Source organism: Camelus dromedarius, chromosome 3, assembly GCF_036321535.1.
Source record: "Camelus dromedarius isolate mCamDro1 chromosome 3, mCamDro1.pat, whole genome shotgun sequence".
Lineage (NCBI taxonomy): Eukaryota > Metazoa > Chordata > Mammalia > Artiodactyla > Camelidae > Camelus > Camelus dromedarius.
This window is the reverse complement of record NC_087438.1, coordinates 89897300-89925134: the sequence shown is the minus strand read 5'-3', so window position 1 is coordinate 89925134 and position 27835 is coordinate 89897300. Positions and strand designations below refer to the sequence as shown.

The 27835-nt window shown below is 36.6% G+C and overlaps 1 protein-coding gene across 1 annotated transcript in view; it reads right to left on the bottom strand.

Annotated features, from left to right (window-relative positions):
• ADAMTS19 (ADAM metallopeptidase with thrombospondin type 1 motif 19) overlaps positions 1-27835 on the bottom strand; it is a 222596-nt gene that overhangs the window by 29728 nt on the left and 165033 nt on the right. Inside the window, exons 17-19 of the mRNA XM_031448946.2 lie at positions 15443-15600; positions 11558-11711; positions 1627-1762 (exon numbers count right to left, since the gene is read on the bottom strand). Of these exons, the coding sequence (XP_031304806.2) occupies positions 1627-1762; positions 11558-11711; positions 15443-15600 (448 nt within the window). The remainder of the gene's footprint in view (positions 1-1626; positions 1763-11557; positions 11712-15442; positions 15601-27835) is intronic.

Here is a 27835-nt window from a genome sequence, read left to right as displayed (position 1 = left end):
CTGCCTTATCAAAACAGTTCCTAGTTCACCTGCTTACGGAGTTAGGATGAAAAGCACACAGCCAGGCTGCTGCAGCGGCCGGAACATTATTCTAAATATTTTTATGGACTCTTTTCTTTTGCACATTCTTTTACATATCATTCTTCTGGTCTTTAGAAGCAGATTTCTCCCTGCGAGGCGGAGGGGAGGATTGTTAAGAGTAGGAATGTAAAGGAAAGAAAAAGTAGAGCATTGGTTTTTGAAAGCTTAAAGACAGGAGTCTAAAGAAAAGCAAGTCTTGAAATTCCAGCTTTGGAAAGGAAGAAAAGATTTTCCAAATTCTTTTAAGCTCTCGTTAACATAGCACGGGCCAGATCTGGAGGGCTTAACAGTTGAGTTTTGCAATAAGCCAGAAATAGAGGGAACTGGAGATGCAACGCTACATCTGAAGGGGGAAGGCGGGGGCGGGGAGAGAGGGAAACCAGAACTGAGCGTTAGTTTGCATGACACTAATTCCCAGAGATTATTGCAGATAGAAAAGCCTAAAGATAGTTAATTGGCAACTCGGTTGCTTTTCCTCCTTCCACTCCCCATACATGGCGGTGGAGGGCCAGGAGGAAGATTTTATTAGCTAAAGACCCCTCCAAAGTGACAGAGTCTCTACGTATCCCGGTTGCAGGATGCAGACATTCACCGTGACTTCGGCAGGAACTGCTGGGCGAGATCAGCTGTCTGACTCCCTAAGAACTCAAAACTGCAGGCTAACTCACTGAGCCTCAACATGGCTCTGAGCGCCAGCACAGAATAAACGTCCCTGTCTCTGTATTCTAGAGGAGTCAGTCCAGCCTCACGCTCTCTTTTTGTCATTCTAGCCCTAAAAGTTTTGAGGACTTTTGACGCTGGGGCTTAGTCTCACCCGAGCCCAACATTAAGTTTTACATGAAAGCTCAGAGATTTCTCAGGAGCCCTGGGACAGAAGCCACTGTGCATAGCACCGCTGTGAGCCCGCACCCAACCACACGAAGGTTCCGTTCATTCGTCTCTGCCGGTTACTAAGGCACAGCCGTCCCTCTACACCCCTTTAAGCTGCTCAGCACAGCTGTTCAGGGCCCTACTCATGAGTTTCTTGTCTGCTTTATTGCTTCTTACTCATTGGGGAAGTCAGACAGGATTGAATCCGGTGATCAGCGATCAGGAATTGAACAGTTTGCACTGGGTCTCTGGGGAGAGGAAGCAAGGATCTAGCCTTGGGGACCACAGGGACCACCTGTCCCGCTGCTGTGCAGGGGCCTGGGGCCTGGCCAGTCCTGCTGTAGTTTATACCACCACTGGCAAGTCCTTACACACCACGTTAGAGAATGAACAGCTAAATTCAACCAAATAACCAGGTTTTTGAAGAGGTGGCCAACAGGTTATGACATAATTTTAATTATTCTCCCTCCCATCCAACTAGGGGTTGTTTTCACACTAAGGACAGCAGGTGAAGTTGAGGTCAACCCTCGCCTTGTTTCTCCCACACGCATTCCATCGCAGTGATTACCTTGCTTTCTTAGACCTCACTTATTTAAAGCCTTACATTTTGGTACGTGTTTGTTGCATTGTTTTTAAGGAAATGTAGTTTTGTTAGGAGTGGCGGGGCAGGAGTACCTTGTCTGGCACGGCTGCTCATTGCACTTGCGAATCTGAGGCTCAGGCTTGGTTAAGTATTTGCATTTCTTGTTGTCCACAATGCTGATATTTTTGTTCATGATTTTTGTGCAAGACACCGTTGTCTTTCTTTCGCCTGAAAAGAGCGAATAAACATACAAAGAAATGTTATTATTGGCCTCTGTGTAATGGATTTAGGAGGTATTCCTAGCCTTGTAATGTTCATATTTTAAACAAATTTTAGGTTAGAACAATCAAGATGATATTATTTATAATTTAGTTAGCAAAATATACCTCTAGGCTTGAGGAAGATAAATGGTAATTTTTTTCCCTTGTTAGAAATGAAATGGCAAGTTTTGTAATACAAAGGGGTTGTGGGAGCATACGTTGACAAGATGTTAATTAAGAATTTGCTGTAAAGAACGGTGCCGTCTTTTAGTATTCACTGGTGGAAAGCTGTTCTTTGTATAAAACCTACGTGCCGTCATGAAGGCACATAAATGTGCAGCTAAACATAAGTGGACACTGCATCATCCACCGCATGTCATCCAGGCCCTGTGGGGGGCTCTGAGAAGCAAGCTTATTTTAGTATACCTCAGACCCTTATTCTTGTCGCTTCTGGTAAAGACCCCAAGAATTCCAGAAATCCTTGCTTTCTAACGATTGTCAAGTTCTCTAAGAAAAGCCACGGGATTTTTCCCATCTTCCTCAAGATTTAAGAAAACTGGCTTTTCTCCTTTCTCTGATAGGAGAAGATAAAGTCTGATAAGAGGAGGCAAAAATGACTATTTGTACGTTGTATTCATTTGGCTTAGAGCCTACAAACACACTTACTTTGACAACACTTTTATTGTCTCATCTTACACCGTGTTGATTCTGTTTCTCTAAAAAAGCCTAAGTATCTATACAGGAGTTAATAATCTAACTTAACTTGTTTGACATTATAAAATAATTAAATCAAACAATAATGTTAAAGCCAGACAGGTCATGAAGGATTAAGAACAAAAAAAAATCACAGGTCGTTTGGGTCACTATTGAAGGGCCCATTAGTTAGGGTCCTATGACTACCATGCAATGATAATTAGAAAGCTCGGAGCATTCATACTGGTCATGCCAAATAGGACAGCCTGGCTTGTGGCAGAGAGGTCGTTATTTAATTAGCAGAGAAGGATGCTGGCACCAAGAGAGGAGGACAGAAAGGATGTAGAGAGTTACTCTGAATCATTTTTGATTATCTTTGACTTTGACTTGAGAGGGAGGGGAAAAGACAGTCAGGTGGCCAAGTAGAAGGCAAAGGAACAGGTAACGGTTCAGGAACTTTCCTTGATTACCCTCTCACCATCTGACTGAGCAGAGTCCCATGACAATTTGCAGTATGAAAACATGACCACATCTCTATATGTATGTGTGTGGATTGACAGTTATGTCTGTGGTTACTGCACGTTATATTAAAACCATTTAGATCTTTAGTGCCATCTTCTAGCACAGGCAGCACAATGCTGGTCAAATTCTTTTCTGTCTCGAGAATCCCAGGGTTCTGGTGCGATACAACTTGTTCTATGGGAGCTCAACACAGACAAGAGCGCCAAGCAGGTAAAAGGCCCTTTCCCCTGAGTGGGAAAAGGTATGCCTCCACCCAGGACCCCATGGCACTCTGTGGAGTGTGCACCAGAGGGCCAACAATGGGGAGGGACTTGAGATGGACATCCAACCAGAGATTAATGAAAGGTGGCCCTCAGGGCACAGAGATTAGGAAGAAGTCATGCCCTCTAGGCAGGTCAATTAGAAAAGAGCGCTCTGTTCTCCATACAGAAGCTTCCCTGCAACAGACGACATGGCTTGGAAAATGGAGCACGGGCTGAGTGGCAGCCCCTGGGCCAAGGACTCTGTGCAGTGCACCAGCTGCCTAAATGATGTAACAGCTATGCCTCTGAGCACCGCCAGCCCGACCTGTGCACTAAATTGCAGAGAAAAGGCCAATTTACATGCCCCAGGCTATTGCTTGGTAGTTCAAGAAGGGTGGAGTGAGGCATTAGACTTCATCATAGTTGCATTCAATACCCACCAACTTCAAATAATTTTCAAACAAGCTGCTGGAGAAGCAGAAATGACTTCTAATGTTAATTTTCCTTCACAGGGAAAACTGGCCTTACAAGGTAGGAGTTACCTAAATGTGAGAATTTGGGAGGTTTCTGGTCAAATTCCACTTAGTTTCCTATGCTTCAGATACTCCGTTTTGACCAGATGCATATATCAAATAGATGTCACACAAATTTTGTATCATGCTAACATATGTAAGTATTATTTCTACATGACAATGATGCCTACCTAAGAGTAGGGTTAAAATGTTATTTTTATGTAATATAAATGTTAGTTTTAAAATCTAATTTAAAACCTCTAATTTAAGACACTCTCTTACAGAATAGATGTAGTTGTCTAAACTAATTTAAATTTAAATTTTGCCAACTACAGCACAAAAAGATGACAAAGAGTCAATAACCAGAAAGCTTTTGTTGAACACGAATGCAGTCACAGAATGAATGACTTGAGCTAATTATACCGTATTCTTTGCTCTCCTCACAAAATATCTAACCTTAGTTATGTTAGCCCAGAGCTAACATATTGAGCTATTGAAAAAAATCTTGTAAGTCCTGATGTATCAAAAGGGATACAGGTATTGGCACTGTTTCAGGAAGCACCTTACTGGGGCTCTAAAAACACATGGAGGCCTGTAAGTATGAACTGGGACATCTCCATCTACATTGGAGCAAAGACGCTCACATCATAAGTTTTTTGGCAGACGGAAGACGCTTAGCCCTATTTTTTAAAAATTTCATTGAAGGAAAACAATAGAATGAAAAAAAATCTAATGCTCAGCTATAGACACATTATGCCTATGAAAATGCAACCAAGCTCTTAAAGCCATATGGAAATGTTATTGTTTGATTTTTTTCTTTTATATATTTTTATGTCCCAGCCAACTCAGGAAATTTCCATTCTAGCATCTAATAGCAGTATTTATAACGCATCCAATACTGCGGAACTGAGGGATGAACAGAAAGTGATGAAGTAACTGGCCTTCTGCCTGAATCCTGAGTAGCTGCAAGCTGTTGACAGTGTATTATTTGCTTTACGGCTATTAATTTCACTTCTGGGTCATTCTCATTAAACCAGTATCGGGGAAATCTGTTTTGATGTTTTGAACTTAATTATAAATAAAATACAATAACCATTATGCATTCATCTTAATACCAAATATGGGCAAAATCTGAAAAAAAAAGTAATTTTTATTTACTGATTATTTTTTTGTTCTCTAAAGACACTTAACAAAGACTAGATATTGTGTTGTGTTCCTTCTTTTCCAATCTCAGAAATAAGCTGATACTTTTTTCAATGCTCTGTATTTAACTAATGAAATGGGTATTTTAAATAAAACTATTATGTATTCAGGTAGATCACATTTCTAGAACCTGCATCATAAATGTTGAAACACCCTTGAAAGTGAGTTCAGTGTTTTGATGTATTGAAATTCTCTATGTTATTGGACATTCCAAACTTTTAAAAAATATTTACTTTTCAATTTTGAAATAATTATATATTCACATATACTTGTGAGAAATAAGAGGTAATCTGAATACCCTTTATCCAGTTCCCCACAATGGTAATGACTTGCAAAATGACAGTACAATATCACAATTCACAACCAGAACACAGAAGAGTTACAACATCACAACCAGAACACTCATACTGCCAAGATGCGCAATCTTTCGTTCCCCACAAGAATCCTTCCAGGTGCCCTTCTATAGTCACACCTGTTTCCCCCTCCCATCCACCAGTCAGCCAGCTCTGGCAACTACTAACCTGTTCTCCATTCCTATAATGTTTTCATTTCAAGAATGTTTTGAAAACGGAATTACACAGTGTTAACTTTTAGGGACTGACTTTTTTTCACTGAGCATAATCCCCCTGGAGGTTCGAACATCTTCAAGGTTCTATCAATTGTCTGTTTCTTTTTATTGTCAGCTAGTAATTCCTGCTCTGCACAGATCACAATTTGTTCAACAATTTACCCACTGAAAGGTGAAGACACTCCAAGCTGTTCACTAAAATTGTGGAATTCTATAAGAAAAAGACTATATGTATTAATTTGTCTTTATATTTTTCTTTTTAAATTTTTATTTATTTTCTATTGAACTAACAATGACCAGCAAGTAATTGAATCCCAAGCAAAAATATTTTAATGAGGAAGAAGGTCTTATCTCCAAGAACTTCTTAGAGATATGTAAAATGCTGGTTATTTTTTAAGCATCATTTTTTAACTTGAACAACTTCTAAAGTCATGTCATGTCAGTTACTTTGTAGCCATCATTTACATTCCTAGAAAATATTTTTCTCTCAGGGTTTGGACTTAATATTAAAATGACTATTTCATTTTTTATTTTAATGAAAAAATTGTGTTTGATATTATTCATAACATCCAGTAAAGAATCCAGTTTGATCTTGTCATTTCCACATACACAAATATTTTAATGGGATCCCGTAACTTTCAAGTTAAATGTAACCTGAGTGTTAGCGCAACACTCAAGGACCTTCATGAACTAGCTTCTTCCTACTTTTTTGGTCAAATAATTTCCCACAGCCTGATCCTCTTATTTGGCACCCTAATAAATATTTTTGCTAACCTCAGTGCCTTTGCACCTATGCATTTTCCTGGAAGGCTTTCTCCAGCTCTCCTATCACTCTGTATAGTGTTTTTATTATTATCTAACCCCTCCTAGATGGATAGTAAATTCTCTAAAAACAGAAAACACTCATCTTTGGATCATCCAGCAAAAGTGAGAGCACAATCAGTATTGGTAAAGGAATCAATGAATGAAATATAAACATGTAATTCAAGCCCAAGTACCTTCTGTACTAAGAGGTTCATCTCAACACTGTGCTTCCTAAGATGGTAAAAAAAAAAATCTGCAAACTAAATGATTAATTATGGGGAATAACTATACATGGCAAATCCAGTACATGGATTATCATTTATGTGTTAAAATTCAAGTTTATGAAGAGTTTACATTAATATAAAAACGCTCCTATTAATTTAAGTAAAGAAAGAACAATACAAAATTGTATTAACTATCACTGAAACAAAATAATGCAGAGAAGAGAAAAAAATAAATTCCGGTGCATTTTCTTTGGCTAACAACATTTATTTTGGTACATGCCAAGTGCCTTTGAAAATGGAAAAACAGAAATAAATGGCACCCTTAGTGAGATACAGGCATCCGTATACTGAGGCCCAGGGGCCTGGATGCCTCCAGAGAATCTGGTCATGGATAAGGAAAGCCATGCCGAGAGGGTATCGCGGTACCAGGCTGACAGCGTGAGAGCTGTAAGCTGGCAAGATGTGGAATAATATGAAGAACGTGGAATGTTAACTTATTTTTTCCCCTTCAGATCATATCTATTTAGGTTTCATAAAAGCATGTTTAACTCTTCATTTATTTCAAAACAGGTTATTAAATTTGGGGGCCCTCATTCTAGGTTTTATTTCATCATTTCATCTACTAGATAAAAGTTAAGTCCTAGAGTAATGTGGTTACTGCATATAGTATGTGGAATTTTGATTCCACATGAACCCTGCAGATACTATGGTGTCAATGACACACTGATGCCTCTGAAGACCAAGACCATTTCTAATAGTCTTCTACGTCAAAAATCCCCCTGTATTCACTGACTCACACTTTCGAGGTGTCAAAACAAATTTATAACATTCCTTCAAAGATTTTTAGATATTTTAGAACACCAATGCAAAGTAAATAATTATTTCACAAATACATTTTAAGATGTTTGAAAATAAAAGGAGTAGTATCAATGGCCAATGCTAACGTGCAAAATGATATAGCCATTCAAATTTTTCTAGAACTATGATTCAAATTGTGATGAAAAGAGTACATATGTTAAACTGTTGGAAATTTTACTTGAGATCACCAGCACTGTTGGATATTTAAAAATAGTATTTCTCTTAGAAGATATTTTTATATCTTAGGCTTTACATAGCTTATAATAACTGGTATTAATAAATTAATAGAAATAGAAATAAATTAACAGAAAACTTAGTTTGAAACACTGATGTAAAAGATTATGGTAATAAAAATTTAGCTACGACACTTGGTGCCTTTTTAAAATGTCTTTTGCCCACTTACTACTGCAATGTAATGTCTTACAACTGAACTCAAAAATAATTTATGTCCAACATTGAAATTTTATACTTTCCTATGATATTTTATTTGCTATTGCTTAGTATATTCCCATCAAGTGGGTAGAATAGTGCTTTTATTCCTCTTTCCTGCTGAAGATAAATTCTGCACGAGTCTGTTTCCAATGTTCTGTGCTTTGAACTTACTCTCATTTAATTCACGAATATGCTGAAAGATTACAAAGCTCTTTCTGGCTATAAAATCGACAAAACAGGGTCAGAAATGATGCGATTCTTGAAACTCTGTCCATCCACTTTATTTATGAACTGCAAAGGAAAATAATATCCAAATGCCCAGAAATATTTTGGCATTGAAATGAATATATGTCCTATTAACATAGTCAGAGATAATTGAAAACTGTTGACTAAACAGAATGGAACAGATTGGAGAGAGAAGGTCTATTCAAATGCAAATCATATAGAGGTTGCTTATATTTAGGACTATTTTATAAAATCAGCCATTTGAAATAAAAATAAGAACACATCTAAATTCTCATTTAACAGATTAAATAAAACATCTCTCTGAATCCAAAGAAAACCTATATAAGTCTCTAAGGGGCACGCTGTATTTTGTTGAAAGAAATAACACGAAAGCCCTGAGCTGCTCTTGAAGGACGTACATGATCCGGAGGAAATAAGACTTGAACTCAGGAGCCCTGGATTCTAATCTTGGCTCCACCCCAACTGGGTGTGTGACCTTGGGAAGTCTCTTAATCTCTAAGCACTTCAATTTTCTTATGTTAATAATAATGACGAAGTTATGCTTAAGAATATCTAAAAGCCCTTCTGAACTTGAAAGTAAAATAATTTATACTGAATCCCTGATTTTTAAGGTCTGGTGATTGACAAAACGTATTCGAGTTTGTAATTAATGTGATTTCAGAAAAAAATTTTAATGCTAAAAATTTCCTTGTTCAAATTGAAGACTGACAAGTTCTGTATATTTACTCTCGAAGTTTTATTAGACCACAGTCACAGAAGAAATTAAAAAAATGAGGATAATAATATTCACTGGGTAAACGTTTTTCTGTCTAGCATCTCAAATGTGAACAGATTTTAATGACTGCCTTTCAGCGCTGTAACAGGAACCATCAACCTTTTCATCACTGCATTTCCTTACATCCCACCATGGGACGGCAGCTGGTCATTCTTGTCTGAGTTATATTAAAGAAGAACATTCTAACCCTGAGGATTTTCATTTCAAATCTGTTTGTTTCTATGTGTGTTTTTGTTTTTTATGGATAAGAGATGTGAGGCAGAACCCCTCTGGGGAAATGGGCCCTGGAGTCAGTAGAGAACGAGAGAACGAGGGAGGCAGAGGAAGAGGAACTGGGTGCATCCGGGAGCATCAGCAGGAGAGGACAGGATGGTACGGGATTCCAAGTTACATGCCAATACCGGGGCTCTGGGAGAAAAATGGCCAACGAAACTTTCATTATGCCAGGGATGACTGATAGAAGTTTTTAAACTGTGAGTGACTTGAAATCCTTTTGTTGTAAGTATTCAGTGTCCCTGGGAGCAAAGTGCGTCTGTAGAATCACTCCCCTCCCCTGTCTGCCACATTGCCTTTGCTCTGGCTGTGCCAGAGAGCCATGTGCTCCAGGAGTCAGGTGACAGTCCCAGAGCTACAGGTGCCCTGGCCACGGCTGCTCCTCCCCAGTCTCCGCCCCAGCCTCTGCACCTCTAGATGGTCCCGGCACCTTTTTTTCTCTCTCTTGAGGACACTGTGTCTTGCTTTCTCCACAGCCTCCAGTTGGATGGCCATTTTCTTGCTTACACCCCATATCTGGGGACCTAGAGGCAGCCTGGGTGTCACCATGAGACCATTTTCCCTTCCTTCTTCCTAAACCTACAGCTGTGGTGCAGACCATGCAGTGCAGCCCCCTTCTTGCTGTAGCCAAACACCAGTCCCCAGGTGCTCCCCCTTTCAGTCTAGGATTTTAGCTCCTGGGTTACTGCTATACGTTCTAATACTGCTCCAAACACTTTTTTGGTAATTACTATCCATGTGAATGATTCTTCCAACAATGAGGCCTCTCAGTTCTGGGCCCTCTTCTCTTTCCAAAGATCTCTCCTTTCACTTCACTTAAAGCCACTAACTCCCCTGGTCTTGTTATCACCAATAATCTCAGCTCTATTTGCTATCACCATCTCCTGGGTTTCCAGCCCTCTCCCTTAATTACCTGGATCTAAAAGCTCTCTAGCCCCAACAGACCATATAATCCAACAGTGCTGCCACCGCTTTACTTTTCTTTCAAGCCCTTCATATTTACTTTCTTCCTTACACGACTAAATTCCATGGCCATTTCCAACTCTTTATATACAACTTCAGATCAATTTAATTCCCCTTTTATTTTATTATACTCAAATGGCAATTCTGAAACTTCACCACACGTCCACTTGTATGTTGCACAGAGCTGGAGGGTAACGTACCATTACGATGACTGTCACACTACATTCAAGACCAGTAACTTCGAATGGACCATTAGTGCTACCATATAGTCAAAGCACATGAACCCATTTCATTCATGCTCATTCTCTTACTTCACATCTCCTCTCTTTTCAAAATTCCAATATCTCCTTTTCCACCTTCAATCTCACCAAGACAGACTTTACTGATTAGGAAAAAAAAAGAGCAACCAAAAGAGTACCATAGTAAGTTCCTGAAATCTGCTTCTGTTCACAAATACTCTTTTCTCCCGTTACAAGTGATGGGCTACCCATATTTCTGTCTAAAGCCAACTACTCCATTCTATCCACTGTGTCAACATAAGGATGTCGCTCCAGAAATTTTTTGCTCTCTCTTTCACATCGCTAGTTTCCTGCTCCAGTCCAGAAAACACATAATGGCAGAGTCACGTGTAATTTCCCCCACTGAAAACAACAAACTCTTTGATTTATATTCTCCTCCAGCTAATGCCACATTTCTCTGCTTTCTTCTTTCAGCAAAATTTCCTAAGTTATCTTGGGTTCTTTGTCCAATTCATTGCATGCTATTTTGTCTTGAATTCACTCCATTTAGTCTTTTGAGTCAAATCAGTAAAATTAATTTTGACAGAGTCATCACTGACCTCTACATTTCACATATAATAAATGTAGTATCTTTTAAAATATAATAAACATATTGAAATGTAATAGTCAGTTTCAGTCTGCTTTACTTTTGACTTGTTTGCAGCTTTTGATATAGCTGATCAATCTCTCTTCCTTGTAATACTTTCTCATTTGCCCTACAGGGAAGCATTTTCATCTGCATGTTTTCCCTCCAATGTTCTTGGCTATTTATTTTAATATACTTTGTTGGTTCCTTCTCATCTCTCTGAACTCTATAAACAGAACAGTGTCCCAAGTAAATATAAAAGTATCTGTATGTGACATAACAACCTGTATGGGGTCTAGAGCAGCCCCCATTAAGTGTTTATATTTACACAAAGCAATACAATGGGAAATCATATTGAGTGAGATATGTAACAACTCTTAAAGAGTCTTTCTTCAATTCATGTCAGATTTTGCCATAAAATAGTTCAGGCATTTAGCCCCTAAATGTGTTGCAAAAGACTTTCAGTTTCCAATCCTTTATGGTGCTTGAAATTTCAGATAAGGGGTTGTGGATCTGTCTTAATTATCAACGGTTAGTCGGAAAACAGCTGTCTTGGAAAAGATAAATATTGAAAAATCCTTCACCTCCTCCACACGTGGCATCGCAGTCTTCCCAGCCCGTGTGTGTCCACATGAAAAGGGGCTCAGGTGCTTTCGAGCTCTGATTCTCTGGAAGAGGGTCTGACGGGATAGTGTATTCATAGTGAAGACCATAACTCTGGTCTTGAAACAGCAGCACCTGTAATATGATGTATAGACGTGATCAAGGCATACAGATCAAAGTAGAACGTATTCAATGTGAAGCATACAACTACGGGCATTTATCCTTAAAAATGCTTTTTGCACGGTGTGCATGCGCCTTTAATACATTTGCTTAAATGTTGAAATTGTCCTACTTCTGAAAACACTGGAATTATATATACACTTACCTTTGAGCTAAAGATAGTATGAAAAAAAAAAAAAGTCCACATGAATGAGATCAGAGTTCCCAGATCATTTTCTCCTAAGTCAACGGACTGGACAGTCTCCCAAAGCACGGCACGTATATGAGATGACTTTAGTAGGGGGCATAGGGCCATGTGCCCTCAAGATATAGCCCACAACCTAATATCAAATGTAGCCTTACCGCTCACACAAAAAACAGATGGACAGCAAGTCCCTGTGTCAACAGAGGAAGAAGGTGAAAGACTTTGGGAATCATATTACTCCAAAAGGGTAGAGAACTTCTAAGCCAACTGGAGGGCAAGAATTTTGTTCCATGTATGCTTATAGTTAAACTCTAATTCTGGCAAGGTCACTAATTTTCCATTTATAATAAAGATCATTTCCTTAGAAAAGAAATTTATGTTAAAGAGAACTTTTTAATGCATATTAACTTAATAATGGTACAGTAATGAACACACATGTAAACAGTGCAGGAAACCATAACAGATGTATGAGAATGACTGAACCCTGGGCTACAGTGGACTCAGCCATTAGCAGGAACTGTGTCTGTCTCGTGCTCCCAGGGTAGCCAGGGCCAAGCTTAGAAATGCACCATCATGGAGCAACCATACATATTTTACATGAAAGAAAAATACCTGAAATATATTCACTTTAAATAAAAGAATGAATGAGAATATGTGTTTCCTCATAAATACATTTTCACAAAGTATGTCAAACAAGCCCGTGGAATGTATCCCTTCTATGGATCTGAGGTTCCGCGGAGCAATCTATTACGTAACAGGAGGTGATATGTTTTAAAAACTATACATCTAAATTTTAAGTTATGTTAAATTATTAGAGAACTTTGATATTTAACCTGTAATGTAACAAGACAGCTGTAATGACAGGTAATTCAGAGTTAACACTTGCTGGAAAAAAATTTAAATAAGCCCAAGATAATTTTCTTTACTTCTTTTTGTTAAGATTCTGCCTCAATACATCAACAGAAATACTAAGATATATTTTAACAGGCAGATTGGGGAACTAGTATGATGATATTATAAATCAACCATAGTATCAATAAAAATAATACTTTTAAAGTTCACATATGCATAACATACTGGGTACTAGTTCTCAGTACATCACAGCGCTTATTTTGGCTTTATCTCACTTCCTGTTGCCAGTGACTTTCAGTTAAATGAGTTAAAAAAGAGAGAGGGATTGACTTACCTCTTTTTGGTAAGTTTATGGACATCACCAGACTATCACATGATTTTTTAAAATGCTGATGTGAACATATAAATAGCAGTCATTTGCCAACATATTTAATTAAATGAAAGTGTGTCTATTTTTTCTTAAAAATCTACCTTTTCATTGATAGAACTTCAGGGTTCCCTTGAATATCTAATGCCATTTAAAATAAAGACACTGGCTACAAAATCATTAGCTCTTTCTTAAACCATCTGAATTTGGCAGTATTCCTTGCAAGAAGGAAAGTGTGACCGTGTTACAGTTGAGGGGCACATACTGAAGCATGGCAGCAGAAAGTATTGCCTTTCAAAAGTCAGTACCGGCTTTCAATCTGTAATAGTCATTAAAGAAAAATATCTTAGAAGTGCAGTTTCCCTTGGATTACTGAATAAATCCAGGTCACATAGATGCCTTCTTTTAGACATAGTTCACTGACTTTAATTATGTCTCACGCTTCCAGGAAAAACCTTGGTAATTACCAGTCAGATTAAGGATTCTGCAGCAAGGAAACTCCCTTTGCCCGACACTGAGGTCTCACACGTACTGTTTTAAGATTTTGAATTAAAGGCTCAGTAAAAGAGCCTTGGTCTTGGTCCACAAAAAACGGAGGCTACATTCATGTAAGGGAGGCAACCTGAGGGGCTTTTCTGTAACCTAATCATTAAACATACTTTGTTGTTGATAATGCTGTTATTCTAAGTGACCCAATCATGGAAAGAGCCAGATATTGGTCATACAATGTTTGTTTAGTCATTTCTCTCTCTCTCCCCTGATGGCAGAGGGCAGAGAGTGGAGTTTCCAACTCAAATTAAATAAAATGATCCAAAGGAACTATGGGGAGATGAACAAAATAATTATTTAAAATACATGCAGACTTACGATCCAAGGTTGCCTGGTACAAAGAACTTAGATTTAAGCTTTGCATCAGGGGAGGTGGCACATAGAAGACTGATTAACACCAGTTTATTCAAAGCCAAACAATTTACTGGGAGGCACTGTGCATGTTACTTAACCTTCTACACACTTAGTTTTTTCTAATCTGTAAAAGGGAGTAATAATAATACCTATCACACAGGGTTATTTTGAGGATTAAATGCTATAGTGAACCTTGTAAAGCACTTTTGCCCAGGGTCTGATGCTCAGTGCTCGATAAACGATGTGTGTTATTATTACTAGGATTTGGAACAGAAGGCCCCCATTGCAATTTACCTCGCTCCCTTTATGCACTCCTACTGGTAAAGCCTATGGATTGCAGCTCTAAAAAACATTCTTATTTGAAATGTGGTCACTTGACCAGCAGGAGAGGCATCACCTGGGAGCTGGTTAGAGCTGAAGATCTCAGGTTCCTACCCAGACCAAAGGAATCCGAATGTGCCTTTCAACAGGACCCTCGGGGATCTGCAGGCACATAAAGCAGGAAAAGCGAATGGGCCAATATGAGATTGAACCTCTGGCTCCAAGACCAACTAAAATTGTGTGGAGATACTAAATCATGGGGCAGACCACACTCCGAATAAACAGTCAGTTGGCTGTGTTTTAGAGTTGTTTTATGTTTGGACTTAAAGAAGTGGTGATGTGTGTGACTTTTAGACGTTGCCCCTAGAATTAAACACACCAGCGGCGTGCAATCAGTCCTCTGGCTCCTGAGCCCTTAGCACTGACTGCAATGATCAAGGTCAAAAAGGGCATGTGAACCTGCCACCAGCATCCTGATCCCTTCACTCCAAACTCAGACCTAGTCTTCTGCTTCATGGTAAAGAAACTTATTATCCCAAACATTCAACTTTTCCTAATTCTCTACGGGAATCAATGAACCTAGTAAGCACACACTTACTAGGTTAAGTGTGAAGGAAGCACTGTTAGAAATTTACCAAGTGTTGTCCCCAAGGATCAACAGCATTTTGTCAAAGGCATTTTATCCAGATGCAGACAACGCCCATTTCACGGATGTATGAAACGCTATGATTTGCCATATTACAGCACCCTCTTTACAGACTTCCACTCTGGTTAGCAAACTTATGCTTTTAGGGAAAGAGGTTCCCTACCGCCTGCTAATTCACCTCTACTGGGAGTCTGCTAATTCACTAAAACATCTTGTTCTTCTTGTAATAATTTCCATGCTTAGATACCTTGATTCCAAACACATTAAAAACACCCTAAAAACCCACTTCTTAAATAATTTTAAATGTCTACTTGACAACTCAGATTTGGAGAAAAGATCAGAGAAGGTGTGACGGGAACATCCTTTGTCATAGGAAGTTGATTATGCAATGTTATTGATTCGATCCCTCATACCAGGAGGTGTAAAGGCGACGTAGTAGGACCTTTGGCGGAGATCTTCTCCCAGAGGCCTCGTCTTACATAATGGACAGTAGTTCCCGCTAAATTGAATGTTCCAGAGTGTTCAATCTTCCAGTCACTATTAATAGACTGTTTTCCAGTGTCTCGGAGAGCTATAAAGAGGTTAAAAATATTATGAGATTAACAAGTCTGCATCATTAATCACAATCCACTTGGCATGATTTTGTGAAAAGCATTTCATTCATTTCTAAACGAACAGGTTAGCACTCTCTGATGTAAAACAGGAGGCATCTCCTCTTTGGGAAAGTCTGTAATCACAGCAAATGCCACCAGAATTTCTCCTTCTCTCCTGAAACTGATCACAACCATACACGGTCACATTCATCTTTGCCTCCTCCAGTCTCCTTTGGACACTTGATGTCTGTAACCTTACTTGGCCCCTTAATCATTTCCTCTTTACCATATTATTATTTTAAGGCTATATGTGTCTGTGTTGTCTATACAATGATCCTATGAACAATGTGAGGGCTGGCACTGCATCTTATACATACTCTGTGTCTCCTATGCCACCCAGGAAAGGGTGTGATTAAAGAAGGATCTCCCAAAATCATGTTAACTAACAGATCAAAATGACAGGGTTATGTTCATTACAAAACAATTCAATGATAATGAGATGGTTCTAAAAACAGAACTCAGGGCCTTTTAACATTACTAGCTTGTGACTTGTTGTGTATAAGAATGGAAGATAAATGCTAATTCTCACCCATAAACTGCTTTGCATGGAATTTTGCAGAATAACTTTGTTTATCGACATTTTTTTTGACCTGATCTGTGTTATTTAAATAAAATTCATGACATGGAAGTGAGATGCCATGGTTATCATTTAAAAAAATGAATTAAGGTTTCCTTCTTCAGATTCTTTCTTCTTCCTTCCAGATAACTGAATGCCTCATTCAAAAAAACATTTACATGAACAGTCACTGAAGGTTTTTATGTCATAATTCTATGAAAACGTTTTCATAACTTAAGCCAATAAATCTTCCTAAATATTATTTAATCTAATCTCTATGTATTGAATGTCTGAGGATTTCCAACTTTTTAATACTGTGAATAAAGCTCAGATAAACATACTGTACACTAATTATGTGTGTATCTGAGTATTTCCCTTGGATAGATTCCCAGATTTTAATTACAGAATCAAAGAAATAGAACACTTAAAAGATTTTGAAAAACAATGTGTAACTGATTTTCATAAGGTTTGCATCAAATTATGCTTTCATAATAATGACTGAGAGTGTCCATTTCTGAATACCTCCTTGAAAACACCTTTCTCTTATATAATATTTAATCATGATTGAATAATTACCTATCAAGCATCAGCTATAAATCAGGAAATACCCCAAGTTCTGGGATGTCCCCAGATGAATAAGAGAAGTATGTTCTCTGGCTTCAAAGAACTTATCACCTAAGCAGCAAATCAGACATTATCCAAGTCATATAAGTAGCTAACTAATTACAATCACGCTGAAACTTTGGTGGGAGGAGTTAGGAAAGGCTTGCCTGAAGGATGTCATTTACGGAGGATGTTAGCCAGAGCGAAAGAGAAGCCTAGAAAGAGCCTTCAGGACTGAGAGAACTACTCTAGGAAAGGTCTGAAAGCTCAGTGCAGCCTGCTGAGAATCAGGAGGCAAATGTACAGGATGCCAAGTGCATGGAAGAGGATCCTGCAGGGATGGGGCTGGAGAGGTGAGGGACAGCCAGACTTCACAGGTCTTGTTAATTTTTAGAGATCTTTTCCTAAGAAAAAAAATACAAAGCTATAGAAGATTTTGAATAATATTGTGCAGAAAATGGCCTTATCTTGGGAAAATTTGGATAAAGACAGACATTAACATGGCAGCCCCCAAGACAGTAATGGTGGCTTGGCTTAAGGCAGTAGTGAAAAATGTGAAGATGAATTTAGGAGTGAAACTGATAAAGTATGCGGGTGACTTGGTTGTCCTGGATAAAAAGAAGTGTCAGGGATGATTCCAGTTTCTTACTATGAGAAACAGTGGGTTATAATGACAAATAATGAGATGGGAAAGACTAGCAAAAAAAAAAAAATGGTTGAAGAGACATATCAAATGTTAAATTTTGAACAATCCAGATTTTTTAAAAAAAAGTCTCTTTTTGTTATTGAGGTTAAAAGATACTTTTCATTTGCTTATTAGTTATGTGCCTTTTACATTTAAATTAATTAAACAGATTTTAAATTATCTCTTAAGGTTTCTCTGGTCTAATGAGGGACTTTCTGGTGTTTAAATTCCCATTATTATGAGTAATATATTAATAAAATTACTGAAATTATACCTCTTAATTCCTAACAAATAATGTACTACGTATAAAATATATTTTAGATAAAATATTAATCATACGTATTTTCAGATTTATGAAAAATGTATTATTAATTTTTACTTTGAATTGTAAACATGAAGGAGAAATTCATTGACAGAAAACTCTCAACACCTTACAAATAGTTATTACCATCTACAAATGGATATATTTCTGATCATGCTAGATTGAGTTAAAAAAAACCCAATTTTGCCTAAAAGGTAAAGTATTTCTGGTATTTCTCTAAGGTCTATTAAATATTTTGAGAAAGTTTTTGCCCTAGATTTGTACTGTGGCCAGTATAATTCTGTTTTGTCCCTGTATTTCAACATATATTCAAGGTACTATTGTAAAGGACCATTTCCTGAAAATCTCTAATAAAAATGCCTTAAAACACGTTTGTGGTGACCATATAATGGTAAGACTCAGCTACTATTCTGGAATTCAGCACCCCCCGCCCAATGCCACATGTGTGTATGTGAAAACATATAATTTACAACCTTAACAGCAACCTCATCTGCAGCCTCAATACTCTGGGTGTGTGGTGTTTCTTGGTCTTTGTTTTTAATTTATTAGCTTCAAAAATGTGTTTTTAGAAAATCTGCTTCTGGCCATATCCGAGTAACTGGGACTGCACTCTCTCTCCCACTGTAAACAACTAGAAAAATAGACAATGGACGAAACGACCATTCTCAGACACTAGACAAGTGACAACGGGGAACTGTGATCCCAGAAAGGAGGAGACCAAATGTGATCCCTAAAATTACTTGACTTTCTGCCTGAATAATTGAGCAGATCCCACCCCAGAATCAAGGAACTGAAGCAGAGCACAGATAAGGAGGGCTTCAGGGAGGAGGGGACATAGAGAATGGGCTTCAGGCTGGCTAAGGCATCTGGAATTGGCTTTATGGAGCAGTGGAGAAGAGCGGGCTGCACAGAGACGAGCTTCACAAATCTGCAAAGGTGCTCCTCTGAGCATGAGGCTAAATACTCAGCAGCAAGTAAGTGGGGTGAGATTCCTCAAGGCTGGGAAAAGAGCAACTACCTAGGACCTGTGAGCTGTACAACTGCTGGCGCTCACGGAGGGCTGGAAGACACGTGTTCCAGTCTGCTGAAGGGCAGAGATCTTATTGCACACACAGAGCCTAATAGAAAGGCTGCCTATTAGAAATAAGGGTGGACTAGTCCTAGAATAAAGGCTCCTTGAAAAGGGAGGGTAGGCACAAGAATTATTTGAAGGTATAATGTTCAAAATTATTTCCAAATTTGATATAAACCATAAACCTACGGATCTGAAAAGTACACCAGAAGCCAAACAGCATAAGCACAAAGGGGGAAGCCAAAACAAGGCACAACATAATCAAACGGCTGGAACACAGTGACAGGGACAACAATCTTAACAGTGACCAGAAAGGAAATAAGCATATTGGTTATAATGTCTTTTGGAGCTTAAAGCATATGTATAAATAAACTGATTATGTAAAATGTAGAAATAAAATGTATGATAGCACACGGAGGGCAAGCAGGTAAAGGGGAGTACACTGTTTTAAGGAACTTACATTGTATGTAAAGTGACACAATATACTTTGAAGGGAGACTATGATAAGTTAAAAATCCACGTTGTAAATACTAAAGCAGCCAGTGGAAAAAACAAAACAAGAGTTATATTTAGCTGATAAGCAAATAAAGGAGATTAATGGAATACTAAAAAACTACTTAATCCAACAGATTGCCAGATAAAGAGGGGAAAAAGGATTAAAAATGAAAAATTCAATTATGTCCACAATTTTATTACATTTAAATGCAATAGGAATATTAGTTAAAGGAGAGAGATTATCAGGCCAGAGGGAAAAAAAGGATGGACTCTATATTCAATTTATAAGAATGTACTTTAAACATGTAAATCAATGGCTTTATAGAACACTCCCTCACATCACACACAAAAATAAACTCAAAATGGCTCAAAGCCTTACACATAAGACAAGACACCATAAACCGTCTAGAAGAGAACATAGGCAAAACAGCCTCTGACATAAATCATAGCAGTGTTTTCCTAGGTCAGTCTATCAAGGCAATAGAAATAAAAGCAAAAAAAAATGAATGAGACCTAATTAAACTCATAAGTCTTTGCACAGCCAAGGAAACTATACACAAAATGAAAAGACAACCTATGGATTGGGAGAAAATATTTGCAAATGATGTGACTGACAAGAGTTTAATTTCCTGAATTTACAAATAGCTCATACAACTCAATAACAAAAAAACCAAACAACCCAATAAAAAAATGGGCCATGCCAAGACAGTGTGGACAGTGCTTAAAAAAACTGAAAATAGAGTTACTATATGATCCAGCAATCCCACTCCTGGGCATATATCTGGAGAAAACTCTTATTTGAAAACATACATGCACCCCAGTGTTCATAGCAGCACTATTTACAATAGCCAAGACATGGAAGTAACCTAAATGTCCATGGATAGATGAATAGATAAAGAAGATGTGGTATATACATATATAATGGAATACTACTCAGCCATAAAAAAGAATGAAATCATGCCATTTGTAGCAGCATGGATGGACCTAGATAAGTAAAGTAAGCCAGACAGAGAAAGACAAATATCATATGACATCACTTATATGTGGAATCTGAAAAAATGACACAAATGAACTTATTTATAAAATAGAAACAGACTCATAGACACAGATGACCAACTTATGATTACCAAAGGGGAAACGTGGTGGAGGAGATAAATTAGGAGTTTGGGATTAGCAGATGCAAACCACTATATACAACAACAAGGCCTTACTGTGTAGCATAAGGAACTATATTCAGTAACTTGTAATAAACCAATAATGAAAAAGAATATATATGTATGTGTATATGTATAACTGAATAATTATGCTATAGATCAGAAACCAACACAACATTGTAAATCAACTATACATCAAATAAACAAACAAACAAACAAATAGGAGATTAAACTGAAAGGGATGGAAAGAACTAAGCATGCAACGCAAGTCACAAAAAAGATTATCAGCTACATTAATATCAGATAGCACGGACTTCAGGGCAAGGAATATTCTCAGAGATCAAAAGAGAATTTTTTAAAATGTCTTTTAAATTTAAACTTACTTTAAATGTAAAATCTTAAATGACACTTAAAATTTATTAATGAGATCATACAATCCTAAGTGTATGACACAGCATCAAAATACATGAAGCAAAAACTGACATAACTGAAAGGAGAAACAGAAAAATCCGTAATTTTAATCAGAGATTTGAATACTTCTCACTCCTTAGTTGATAAAAGAATAAAATCAATAAGAATATAGAACACTTGAATCAAATTGAGCTGATCAATATTCAGAGACGAATCAGCAATTGCAGAATATAAATTTTTTTCAACTATAAATGAAACATTAACCAATATAGGCAACAGGCCATGAAATAAGTCTCAGTTGAAATCAGCATGGCTAATCCCTGAACAACATGGATTTGAACTGTGTGGGTCCACTCATATGTGAAAATTTTCAATAGTAAATACTTCAGTACTACATGATCCCCTGCTCCTTGTTGGTTGAACTCCTGGATGTAAAATATCACATTCTACATATGGAGCAAGGGTGTATATGGAGTTCCAACTATAAATTATATTCTGATTTGTGTCTGCATGGAGGGTAGATGCCCCTAATCCCCATGCTGTTGGAGGGTCAACTGTATATTCTCTTTCCACACAGATTTAAACTGGAATTAATAACAAAATATCTACTAAAAATCTACAAATACCTGAAAATTAAATAAGACATTTACAAATAACCCATGAGTCAATGTAGAAATCACAATGGCAATTTGAAAATATTTTAAAATAAAAGTGCAACATACAAAAATTGCAGAATGCAGCTAAGACAGTGCTTAGACAGAAAAACTATCGTATTAGCAAAGAAGAAACAACTAAAATCAGTCATCCAAGTTTCTACCTTGAAATGGTATAAAAAAGAGCAATTTAAACCAAAAGCAAGTAGGAAGAAAACAATAAAGAGCAGAAGTCAACTGAATAGAAAGTAGATTAGCAGATACAATCAATGATGCCAAAAGTTGGTTATTTTAAAAGATGAAAAGTGGATTAAACTCTAGTTTGAATAAGAAAAAAAGACACAAATTAATAGTATCAGAAATGAGAGAAGAAATATTGCTATAGTGCTTACAGACACTGTAGTGTAATAAGGTCATACTACAAACGACTTTAAGACAAAAGATTAGATAAGGTAAGTGCAATTGATTACTTCTCTGAAGACATAAGAAGAAAAAGAACATCTGAATAATTATCAACACACACAGTAAAGAAATTAGGTTGGGATTCAAAAATCCTCCCACAAAGAAAATACCAATGTTCACACGTCTAAGGAAAACCAATACCAGTCTTACACAAAATTTACTATAAAATATAAGATGAGAAGCACAAGGCTCTTCAAATGTACTAAAAATGTTATTTTTTAAGGTAGATGAAAAATAGAAACATCTGCATTTTACTCTTCCCTTTAACTAACCTATCAGTTAAGAATATTTGTCTCTATTAAATATCAGGAAAATCCCATGTTTATATATTCTAGACAACTTCTTTTCATGCTAAGTTTATTGCATATATTTTTCCCTGACACTATGGCTTGCCTTTTCATTTTCTTAACGATATCTTTTAAGGAGCAGTTTTACTTTTAATGAAATCCAACATATGTATTTTTGGTTGGGAGAGTTGGTAGTTTTGTACATCCACTGTAAAGAAATCCTTGTGTACCACAGTGTCATTAATATGTTTCTCCTATGACCTCTGCTGTAAGTTTTAGAGTTTTAGCTTTTTTGTTTAGATTCCCAATCCATTTTGAGTTAATCTTTGTGTATGTTGCAGGTTTGGGCCAAGGTTCAATTTTTTCCCCTCATATAAATATGAAGTTATTCCAGCATTATTTGTTTAAGGAGTACCTTTTCTCTTTGCATTACCTCAACACTTCGATTGGAAGTCAGTTTACTTCATATATATGTGTTTCATTTCACTATAGTGATGAATTTGTCAGTTTTTCTTGGTCAGTTTTTGCTTTAAAGCTTTGAAGTTATATTTCTGGGTTTATATAACTTAAAATTATAGTATCTTTGTGATAAATGAATTCTTTCATAATTATCTTGTGAACTTTTTTTATCTTGAGCAATGCATTTTTCTGTAAAGTGAGTTTTGTTTTACATTACTATGGCTACATCAGTATCTTTTGGTCTGTATTTTTCTGGTACAGTTTTCCACTCTTTGATTTTCAATTTTTGTGAAACTTTAAAAACATGTCTCTTATGAATACAATATACTTGAATTGTTTTTAAAAACCAGTGTGATAATTTTTGCCTTTTAACTAGATATTTCAATTTTAAATGTTTATTAAGACTACTGGTATCTTTTGATTTACCTATTACTATCTTATTTTGTGCTTTCTTTTTTCCTGCTTGTTGTATATTTTTGTTTTTCTCCTATCTTGTTTTCTGTTGATTGAGTTTTTAAAATTTCATGTTAAAAATTACATTTGGTTTTCTGAATGTGTTTAGTCAATTTTGTTTACTCTTATTTTTAAATCCCTCTTTTATATATTTAAACATATTACCATAATACTTTTATATTTCCTGTATATGATAAAAATATATATGCCTGATTCTGTTATCATTATTTGTACTGGGTTTTGCTTATAGTGTCTATTTCCTTCTGTGTTTTCTGAACTTTTTAATTTTTATTAAAAAATTATATTTGTTGAACTTTATAGAATTCCTTTGAGGCCTGATTTAAAGGTAAATTACCTTCAAAAAGGATTTGCATTTGTATATACCAGCCACCTCGGTAACTTCATTAAAATAAATGTCTTGAGGGTTTTGGGCTTCACAGAGTAAACTGGTGCAGCAAATCCCTATGAGCATTTACTGCGGGTTACAAATTCCCCAGGAATTTGATTTTCTATCTCCACCTGGTACCAAAGTTAATATAGACACATTTCCTATCTTTCTCCTTTTATGGTGCAAATACAACACAGGCACTTCGAGATCTCACACTGGGCTTGTAGACCTTTGGGTCCTGCTCTTCTGAGAGGTCTCCTGTTAGAGCCTCCACTTTGTAAAGGGCTTAAGCTTTGTTTCCTGTCACAGTTTCCCTTGGCCCTCAGAGTCTAAATTGGTCACCAGGATTAAGCATAAGTGGGTCTTCAGTGAGCCTAATACTCTGGCTTCTGTTCTCATTTTGTTTTTGGCATGTGAGGGATCCTTTAATTTCTTTCCAGTTCAGAGATAAATTTAAAAAGTGAAGTAAGCCAGAAAGAGAAAGAAAAATACCATATGATATCACTTACATGTGGAATCTGAAAAAAAGGCCAAATGAATTTATTTACAAAACAGAAACAGACTCACAGACATAGAAAACAAACTTATGGTTACCAGGGGGGAGGAAAGGGGTATGAAAGGATAAATTGGGAGTTTTGAGATTTGCAGATACTAATATATATAAAATAGATAAACAACAAGTTCATACTGTATGGCACAGGGAACTATCGTCAATATCTTGTAGTAACACGTTGAAAAAAATATGAAAATGAATATATGTATATGACTGAAGCATTTTGCTGTATACCAGAAACTGACACAAAATTGTAAACTGACTATACCTTAATTAAAACATACATATACAATTAAAAAAATTAAGAAAAAAGTTTTTAAAGTGTTCTTTCTTCCTCCTTTTGTATTTTGCTCAACATTTTAAACTGTTTTCAGTGAGAATTCTTCCCTTGGTGGGTTGCATACAAAACTGCAGGCAAGGGGGAAGGGTCTAGCTCAAGTGGTGCAGCACATGCTTAGCATACACAAGGTCCTGGGTTCAATTTCCAGCACCTCCTCTAAAAATAAATAAATCAGTAAACCTAATTACTTCCTCCCACCAAAAACAAAACAAAACAAAATAAAACAAAAAACCTGCAGGCAGGGTAAGCCGACCCATATGACTTCTAGCTAAACTGCTTTCCATTTAATACTTCTTGATAAATTATTAACATATTAGAGCCATGATCTTCAGAAAAGCAGAGAATAATGGCATATGGGAATACAACTCCAAGAGAGAGTAATGAAAAAGAATAGCTGTATCAGGAGGGAATTAAATGTCTCCTATGAGATAACATACAGTTTGATGTAGACACGTTAATCGTTAAAGAATGATCAATTTCCGGGAAATGATTTATTTTTTCTTTCTTTTTGCTAAAACTACTTTAGATGAAGAGTTTCAATGACTTCCTCCCACTGCCTGAAAGAGCTTTTAGAAAACATGGTTTATGATATGTATTCTTTGCCTTTAAAGAATGGATTAAGCTTGAAATCTAGGATTCTAGGTTTGAAATCTAGGATTTGAACTGTCATTTCTTTATTTCAAATCTGCCACTCATCCATGTGTCTTATCTCAGTAAATTCTATTATTATTTTCCTAGTTGTTGAAGGCAGAAACTGCAAATTTTTCTCTTCTATCACTATGCACATCCATTTTCTAACAAGTTTCATCAGCGAACTTCTTCAATGTCTAGAAGCAATTGGGTTTTTCTCATTCCTGTCCTCTGGATGAAATTATGAACCGGTCCCCTTGTCTTCATTCTTATACCCTTCCAAAAGGAGAATTGTTTTTCCCTCAGTTAAGCAAGCAAGGGAACTTAGTAGGTTGCTGAGTAAACATGGTGACATTTCAACAATGATTTAATCTCCGTAGTAGTATTCAGAATGTTTAAAAGCATAGATGCTACTTCCTTATACAGGTAAAAGACCCTAGTAATGTAGGCCTGAGGTTAAGCACGAGGAAAACTGACAATAATATGGCCAGACACTCAACACAGATGTGTAATTCCACTTTTCAACTAAAAGATCTTTTAACAACAAAAAGTGATTGGAGATCTATGTTTAGAGATTTGCACCAGGGAAGAAAGGTGGGGCCTGGCAGGTTTGGAGGTAGTAACTGGAGAAGAAAATAGTCATTTTAAGATTTGTATTTCCCTGTGTTAATCTTACAGAACAACTGATCACATTACGTTAAGAAAAGGGGGAAAAGAGGGAATTTGGGGGAAGTTCAAGGAAAATTTGTTCATATAGGACTTGTACTTTAAAATCATAAATGTTGCAGAGAAGGCAATGATAAAAAGAAAAAGTGAAATTAAAAAAAAAGATAGTAGGAATCAGATAGTGTGGCCACACTTCTTGGGTTTAAATCTAGGATCATAGATTTTAAGATGTGTGACCTTGGGAAAGAAATTGAAACTCTCTGTTCCTCTATTCTCTTACTTTAAAAAACTGGGAAATGAGCAGTGCTTACTTTATAAAGTTGTTGTGAGGACTTGATTGACCAAATATATTTAATGCACTGACCCATACTCATCACTATACAATTGTGAACCATCTTTTCTTAGTTAAAATTCACTCAAAAAATTCTTTATTAATTCCTGTGTGCCAGACTCTGTTTTAGTCACTGCAGATATGGCTCTGAGCAGAATCACCTCTGCTTTCAAGAATTAACAATGGAGACAGATGTTATAAAGCATGCATGTGAACAAATAAGACAATTCAAACAGCGATAAGTTCTATAAGGGAAATAAAGCAGGACAGTCTAATAGGGAGTGGCCTGGTTAGGGGTCACAGTGGATATGAAGAAAAAGTGATAGGTGTGAAGAACGGACTGGACTTGCTGATGTATTGTATTACAGTGGTGAAGAGAGTTTTCAAAGAGAACCCCTAGTTTTGGTACAAACGACTAGGTAGAAATTAGTGACTGTGGTAGGATAAAAAATGGCCCCCTCCAGGAGACATTCATCTCCTGAAAGACAGACGTCATACAAAGCATCTTCTCTGACCACAGTGAGATGAAGTTAGAGAGCAACAGCAGAAGGGAAACTGGGAAAAATCACAAACTGGTGGAACTAAAACAACACACCAGTGGATCAAAGAAGAAATCACAACGCAAATTAGAGAATGTTTTGAAACATGAGAATGAGAACACAGAACACAAGGTACCGAAGCTTACAGGACACCGTGAAAGCAGTGTTACAGGGGTAAATTTACAGCTAGAAACGTTTACGCTAAAAAAGAATAATGATCCCAAATTAACAACCTCACTTTATAACTTAAGGAACAAGAAAAAGAATAAACGAAACCTAAAAGCTCTAAGAAGAAAGGAAATAACGAAGACTACGGCAGAGATACATGAAATAGAGAAAAGAAAAATAATAGAAAAGATTAAAAAATCACAAGTTAGTTCTCTGAAAAGATCAACAAAACTGACAAACCTTTAGCTATATTGAATAAGAATGAATGAAAACAAGACACCTAAAAAAATCAGAAATTAAAGTGAGGACATTACAACTAATGCTAAAGAAATAAAAAGGATTGTAGGAAAGTACTGTGAACAACTGTATGCTAACACACTGGATAACCTAAATGAAATGAAACAATTTTTAGAACCACAAAACAAGAGAGATACTATAAATACACCTATAACTAGTAAGGAGATTGAATCAGTAATCAAAAATATCTCCCAAAAGAAAAGTCCTATACCTTACGGCACTAAGACACTACAGAAAAAGAAAACAGACCAATTTTCCTTATGCATACTGATGCAAAAATCCTCTACAAAATACATGCAAACCTAATTTAGGAGAATAAAAAGGCATCCAAATCAGAAAGAAAGTAGTAGAATTATTTCTATTTGCAGATGATACGATCTTCTACACAGAAACCACTAAAATTTTAACAAAAAAATTAGAACTAATAAATAAATTTAGAAAAGTATCAGGATACAAAGTCAACACATAGAAAGCATTGCATTTCTATACACTAGTAATAAAAAATCTGAAAAGGAAATTAAGAAAACATTTCTATTTATAATAGCATAGCATCAAAAGTAATTAAGTACTTGGGAATTAACTTCACCAAGAAAGTGAAAGACTTACACAATGAAAACTATAAAACATCT